Source organism: Triticum dicoccoides, chromosome 6B, assembly GCF_002162155.2.
Source record: "Triticum dicoccoides isolate Atlit2015 ecotype Zavitan chromosome 6B, WEW_v2.0, whole genome shotgun sequence".
NCBI lineage: Eukaryota > Viridiplantae > Streptophyta > Magnoliopsida > Poales > Poaceae > Triticum > Triticum dicoccoides.
The window spans coordinates 665,533,755-665,540,858 of record NC_041391.1 but is presented as its reverse complement, the minus strand read 5'-3'; the positions used below and the strand labels follow the sequence as shown (position 1 = coordinate 665,540,858).

Genomic DNA, 7,104 nt, shown 5'->3' with positions numbered 1-7,104 from the left:
GTGACATCTCGAGTGTGGGCATGCTCGTCGCCCCCCGTCCTCACCCCATTCTCCGTCTGTCGTCTCGGTCCACCGCGCCTCCCCGACGGGCCGGGAGTCCCCGTCCCCCCTTGTGCCGACCCCTCCGGTCCTCACGGGTGGGGACTGCGTCTCCGGTCCCCTCACCCGCGGGGGAGGAGTCGGGCGACACCCTGGAGCTTGTCGCCCCGCTCTCCCCGCTGGTGGATGCTGACGCCCACCCCACCCCCCCGGCCTCCCCGACTGCGGTTGTGGCCGTGTCCGTCTCCTCACCTGGCTCTGCGGCTCCTCCTCCGACTGTGGCCTACGCCAGGCGGGCCCGATCCTCCTCGACGCCGGTGACTGCGTCCCGCCGCAGTGCCCGCCTCGATGCGGCCCGCCTGGCCGACGCGTTGGTCCCGTCCATCGCCGAGCGGGCGGAGATCCGGGCGGCTGCCCGGAACCTCGAGTCAGGTGTGGATTCCGCCCTTCCTAGTCCTTCTAGTTGCTCCTTTTCAGCGCTTGAGACCGTGCCTATCTGACACCTGGCCAAGGTGGCCACTGACTCGGCCATTGTTTTCAGGGGGGAAGTGGGTCCCCCCTTAGAACAGATCGCGGCCATTAGGGCTCGCGAGATATTAGATGGCAAGCTGGCCGAGTCTCGTGCTCGCCTCCGTAGGGCCCCCGAGGATCAGGCTACCCCTGCCGCTCAGATCCCTCCGGTGGTAGACGGATCCATCCGTGGGCGCACTCGCTCCCGCACCGCCGCTCTGCGCGCTCAAAGCGCGTCTCGTGTTCTAGGGTCAAGCAGCTCCCCGATGGGGGTTTAGATGCGGGCCCTTTTTTGGAACATCCGCGGCTTCGGCCATGATGGCCGGCGCCGCCAGCTCGTCGAGTATGTGCGCGATGAACACATTGACATCATCGCGATCCAGGAAACCATGCGCGCTGATTTTTCCCTTCCTGAGCTTGACGGTCTCAGCTCCCACCTTTTAGCCTGGCACTGGCTCCCTTCTAGTGGGAACTCAGGTCATTCCGGTGGCATCCTTCTAGGGGTTAAGGATGCCACTTTCGAGGTGGGCGGCATGGACCGGGGTGAATTTTTCGTTAGCATGGAAGTGTTTGAGCGAGCCCTGAACTTCAAGTGGGAGGTTGTGATTGTCTATGGTCCGGTGGACCACCGCCGGTCCCCGGCCTTCCTCGCGGAGTTGCGCCAAAATCTCTCCGCCTCCCTCCTCCCCGTGGTGGTGGGCGGAGACTTCAACCTCATCCGGTCTCCGGACGAGAAGAATAATGATAGGATTAACCTCCCCCGGATGCAGTTGTTCAACGACTGGATCGCGGAGCTTAGCCTCCGGGAGATCGAGAGAATGGGGGCGAGATTTACCTGGACTAATCGCCAGGCTGACCCGACACGATCCGTCCTGGATCGTGTCCTAGTTTCCCCGGAATGGGAATTGAGGTGCCCCCTGACCTCGCTGCGGGCGATCACCCGCATTGGGTTGGACCACGTCCCTCTCCTCCTCTCCTCTGCGGATGAGCGCCCCGCCTGCCCGCCGCGGTTTCGGTTTGAGCCCTATTGGCTCAACCAAGCTGGCTTTCGTGATGCGGTCTCGGCTCGGTGGGAGCTTGCTCGCGCCTCCCCTCATCGCGCCATGTCCGCCGTTGATTCGTGGCACTTCTGCGCCAAGCTTGCTCGCCAATTCATGAAGGGCTCGGGGGTCAACCTTAGCCGGGACCTCCGTGAGCGTAAAAAGTCGCTCCTGCTGGCTATTCAAGCCCTGGATGCTAGGGCTGACTCCTCGGGGCTCTCTCCGGATGAGTGGATGCTGAGATATGATCTTGAGGATCAGCTTTCCACCATTTATACCGACGAGGAGGCCTATTGGCGGGCGCGCGGTACCCAGCGGTGGGTACTCCGCGGGGATGCGAACACCGCTTATTTCCAGGCGATCGCGAATGGCCGCCGTCGTAGAAACTCCATCCACTTCCTTTGGGAGGATGACGCCCCCCTCGTCCGGACTGCGGCCATTCGGGTCCATGTCGACGGCTTTTACAAAGCCCTCTTTACCCCCACCCCTCGGGGTGGGGCTAGTCTCGCCCCTGATATTTGGAGGGGGGCCCAGTTGGTGCCCGGCGTAGCTAACGAGGCCCTAGTTGCCCCCTTCACCAAGGAGGAGGTGCTCGCTGCCATTAAAGGCATGAACCCTGCCTCGGCCCCGGGCCCTGATGGCCTGCCGGTTGCTTTCTTTAAGACTTTCTGGCAGGTGATCAAACCGGAGGTCATGGCTCTGTTCGAGGAGTTCTATTCAGGGGCCATGGACCTGGGACGCCTGAACTATGGGATCATTTCCCTCATTCCCAAGGTTCCCGGCGCCTCGGATATCCGTCAGTTCCGTCCCATCACTGTGATCAATGTGATTTTTCGGATTCTGGCTAAAGGGTACGCCAATAGGGTGACCCTGCTGGCTGACTCGATCACTCACCCGAACCAATCGGCCTTCATTCAAGGCCGGTTTATTCTTGATGGCGTGTTGGTCTTCCATGAAGTCCTCCACGAGGTCCGGGTGAAGCATCTTCGGGCTGTATTCCTGAAGCTCGACTTCCACAAAGCGTATGATACTGTCCATTGGCCCTTCCTTCGGGAAGTTCTGTTACGTAAGGGATTTGATGACCGCTGGGTGACCCGCGTGATGCAATTAGTCTCTTGTGGGCGGACGGCCGTGAACATTAATGGCGAGATTGGGCCCTACTTCCCCACCCTATGTGGGGTCCGTCAGGGAGACCCGTTCTCGCCGTTTCTGTTCAACATGGTGGTCGACGCTCTGGCCGCCATCCTGGATAAGGCTAAGGGGGCTGGCCATATCCACGGCATTGTCCCCCACCTAGCTGGAGGGGGTGAGGTCTCCCTTCTGCAATACGCGGACGACACCATGGTAGAAGGTTCAAATCAGGACGTGGCTAACCTGAAGTTCCTCCTCCTTTGCTTCCAGCAGCTGTCGGGCCTTACGATCAACTTCGACAAGAGCGAGGTGATGGTCCTTGGCTACCCTCAGCCGGAGGCCCAATCGATTGCTGATCGCTTGAACTGTAGGCTGGGGGTCCTTCCCCACGACCTACCTGGGGATCCCCATTAGTGACTCGCGCCTCACCGTGGCGGACCTCCGTCCTACGGTGACCCTTATGCAACACCGTGTCGAACCTTGGAAAGGGCGTTGGCTATCAAAGGCCGCTCGGGTGATCCTCATCAACTCCTCACTCGCCAGCCTCCTTTGGTTCCTCATGAGCTTTTACAGCCTCCATGAAACGCTGCACACGGAAATAGCCAAATACCAGTCCAGGTTCTATTAGGCTGGCGACGATGACAGGCAGAAGTACCACATGGTGAGTTGGCCGGACATCTGTAAACCAAAAGACCAGGGGGGTCTTGGGATTCTGTCCTCCCGCCGCATGAACATCGCCCTCCTGACCCGGTGGCTGTGGCGCATCGCCAATGGGGACGGAGGCCTGTGGCTCACCATCATCCGCAGCAAATATCTTCGTGGTCAGCCCCTAGCTTTCTGTCAACGGTCGGGCGGATCCCAGTTCTGGCAGGCCGTCGTGCAGTTGCTCCCCGTGCTTCGTATCGGCACGTCCATCTCGGTTGGAACTGGGTCCGTGACCCTGTTCTGGTTCGATCGGTGGCTCGGTGACGCCCCTCTGGCCGCCCGCTTTCCTGCTCTCTTCGCCATTGTTGTTGACCCTCGGGTCTCCATTGAGACGGCCCTTATTGACTTAGGGCGCCTCGCAATCCGTCGCCCTTTCGGGCCCCTTGAAGTGGCTGCCTGGGATTCTCTACTCCAGGACATCGCCCTTCTCCCGATGCGCGTTACTGACGCCCCGGACGCCATCTCGTGGCGCCTAGAGGCCTCCGGCCGTTTCTCTACGAGATCCCTCTATGCGGCCATCGCGCCTTCGCTCGCCCCCGAGCCCTTTGGGCTCATTTGGGACATCCGGTTGCCTCTGAAGATTCGGATCTTCCTTTGGCAGTGGATTCGTGGCCGCCTCCCCTCGGGTGTCGAAGTCCTCAAGCGCAACGGACCCGGAGATGGGCTCTGCCCTCTGTGCGGCACCGCGGAGGATGCTAACCACATCTTCTTCACGTGCCATGCGGCACAGTTTCTCTGGTCCTGCTTCCGCGAGACGGTTGGTGGACAATGGTGCAACTCCAACTTCCCCGACCTCCTTGCGGAAATCCACAACTCCCCTCCCCGCCACCGCCACATTCGCTGGCTCTGCGTTGGAGTTCTCGCATGGACGCTTTGGACCGTTCGCAATAAGCTCGTCATCCAGAAAATTCCTCTTCGTCGCGCTACTGACGCCATTTTTAAAATGTGTGGGTACTTGCAGCTTTGGCGGCCACTTAGCCGCCCTCAGGACCGGGACGTCATCAACACCCTCCTCGCCGACCTTCGATCGCTCGCCTTCCGCCTGGCGCCTCCGCTTCCGCCGCCACCGCCAGAGCCCGACTAGATGATGTCGTTCTTTTTGTGTTTTGGGCTTGTTGAGCTGTGCCCTCAGCATGAACCCTTTATTTGTATGTGGTCCTGCTTTGTGCCCCTGTTGGGTGTTGACCTATGTGTGAGTGTGTGAACCTTTGTACTGTTGGCTTGGGCAAGTGCTTTATATATAAAGCGGGGCGAAAGCCTTTTTCGGCAAAACCAAGCACGTATTTGTTGAAAGATCTATTATCTGATAACGCCAAATGTTTGTTTTGCAGGAACATGGAGGGTAGGTGGTGTCAAATGAGGTCAGTATGTCATAATACCAAAATTCATACACGGTTACGTACACATTTTACCTTGCTTTCTTTGCGCTATGGATGGCAATAGTAAAATCTCTGGTGCACTTTCTTGGGCAAACTATATTGCCCTCCGTTCAAAAAAGTTCTAGATTTGTCCACTTTGTAGAAAAAAATATCAATATCTAGAACAACAAATTAGTTTCATTAAATTTTTAGAAAATAAACATTTGTGCCATGTATATTTAATATTGTATATCTTACCATAATTTTCTATAAACCTGGTCAAACTTAAAAAAGTTTGACTTACGATGAATGTAGAACTTCAAATATTTTGGAACAAAGTGAGTAGTATGAGTTGCAACAAATAGGGACATGTGTATGTGTCATACTGGCGGATGTGATGTATTGAACTTGACATGTCTAGTGTGAACCATTGTCGGGACACAGTCATGCAAACCAATTTGGTTTGAGCCTTATTCGATCAATTAATATACATGTCATTTCACGATTTGCAGTTTGTCGACTTGTGCAAAGTTACCATCTCTTATGCTCTTCATGTGACAAGAAATGATTTTCTTGCCCACAGCTCATTTGATCTTGCATTTAAATCCGTTGTTCGTGCCAAATTTGTGCTCATATATAGTAAGTGTGGTTTTGCAGCACGCCGTTGCATTTGTGAAGGAAGAGATGGCCCCTGAAGCTGCAGCCCGGGAGTTGACAGAGGTCGCTTTTGCACATGGGAGCACCGACAATATAACATGCATAGTTGTAGAATTCGCCGTGCCAACTAGTGATCAAGGTTGATTTTCTTGTTTTTTTTTTTTGAAACACTTCCCTTCAACCGACGGATTTCATCGCGTCCGCCGCCGGCGTCTATTGACACATGTCTCCATAGACCCCATATACCACTTGACCTCTTTCTGGAATTATCTCGCCCATCCCCACCCCTTCATGTGGTCTTTCTCTCTGTTGGTACGGGTGATATTGGCCGCATATGCCATACAGCTGCTTTTCCCATGAGCGCAATGCGAGTCCTTCAATATAAAAGTAGACTTAGTTGTACGTGTTTATTTTATATCTTGTGATGTTTCAGCCGTAATTGCCTTTGTTATGTACTTTGTTTAATGATTAAAAATGGTTGTCTGAATCATAATAATGCAGAAGCCGGGGTTTAACCTTCTTTTTTAAACAATACGAAAAAAATGATAACGATGATCATGCCAAAAGGTAAAGAAGAGCCAACTATATATATGGGCGAAGGCAGGAGACACACATTTGAGAAATATCATAATGGGTGAGTAAATTATTTTGTACTATCTCTTTTGTATCTTTGATTGCGGAGATTTTTTAAAATATTTATCTTCTTATTGAATGAAATAAGGAGAGCCTGTGCCTCGTTTCAAAATAATAATTAAAAAAATCAGTCACCATGTTCGATAGCGTTTCTGCTCTCTGTCACGTTCGCATTGCTTTAGTTCAATGGATGACGGAAACACAACTGCCACAGCTGCCACAGCTTGACGATGCTTTTTGGCTGACCCTACGTCCTTGTTCTATTCGTTTCTTCAGAACCCTGTTTACATTTTCTTCACGGCTGTCCGAAGAAAAAAGAAAGGTAAAGCAAGTGCAGAGCCATATCCATCCATAGAAGAAGTGCAGGTTTAAATCCACTTCCATGAAAGTAAGGCAACATTTGCAAGCTTCAACTTTGTTTCTCTCATTTCAAACTACCCTTTTCTTGATTTATTTATTTTTTTTGAAAAAGAAGGGTAACCTTCTGGACTTTGCATCCTCAGATGCACACAATAATAAATTGTTTAAACTGATGCAAGGCAAGGAGACCACAAATATCAACACGCATAGCCTCCCCCGCGGGCGGCTCGGGAGGGCTCAGCCGCCGCCGCCGCCTAGTAACCCTCCTGTGCCCTTCTCTCCCTATGCCGCTGCCAATGCTCGGCGCCGGGCAAAGCCCGTGCGAGCGACGGCGGCAGCGGAGGGTCTCTCCTCCCTCTCCCGGATCCATGGCGGCGCGGGAATCCTGATCCGCGGGGTGCGGCCCTCCCGACTTGTGGTGGATCCCGGAGGCGGCGGGCTCGCGGCGGTGCACGGGCGCCCAGATCCATGGGTGTGGAATTCCTGGCAGCGTGCAGGCTCCCGGCGGCGGTGGGATCGGTCGACGGTGGGCTTGGGCGATGGCGTCGGCCGCGCGGTGCCGGATCTCGTCAATCATGGCGGATCTCGCCACTCCGGCCATCGTGGAGGAACCTGGACCTGGGGCGGCGGCCCAGTTAGGCATGGCGACGGTGCCCTCGGCTGGCGACGTT

General features: G+C 55.0%; 1 protein-coding gene across 1 annotated transcript in view; it reads left to right on the top strand.

Annotated features, from left to right (window-relative positions):
- LOC119321434 (probable protein phosphatase 2C 7) overlaps window positions 1-4,785 on the top strand; it is a 24,233-nt gene extending 19,448 nt beyond the window's left edge. The window contains exon 6 of the mRNA XM_037595116.1: window positions 4,757-4,785. Within this exon, the coding sequence (XP_037451013.1) occupies window positions 4,757-4,785 (29 nt within the window). The remainder of the gene's footprint in view (window positions 1-4,756) is intronic.
- The last annotated feature ends 2,319 nt before the right edge of the window (window positions 4,786-7,104 follow it).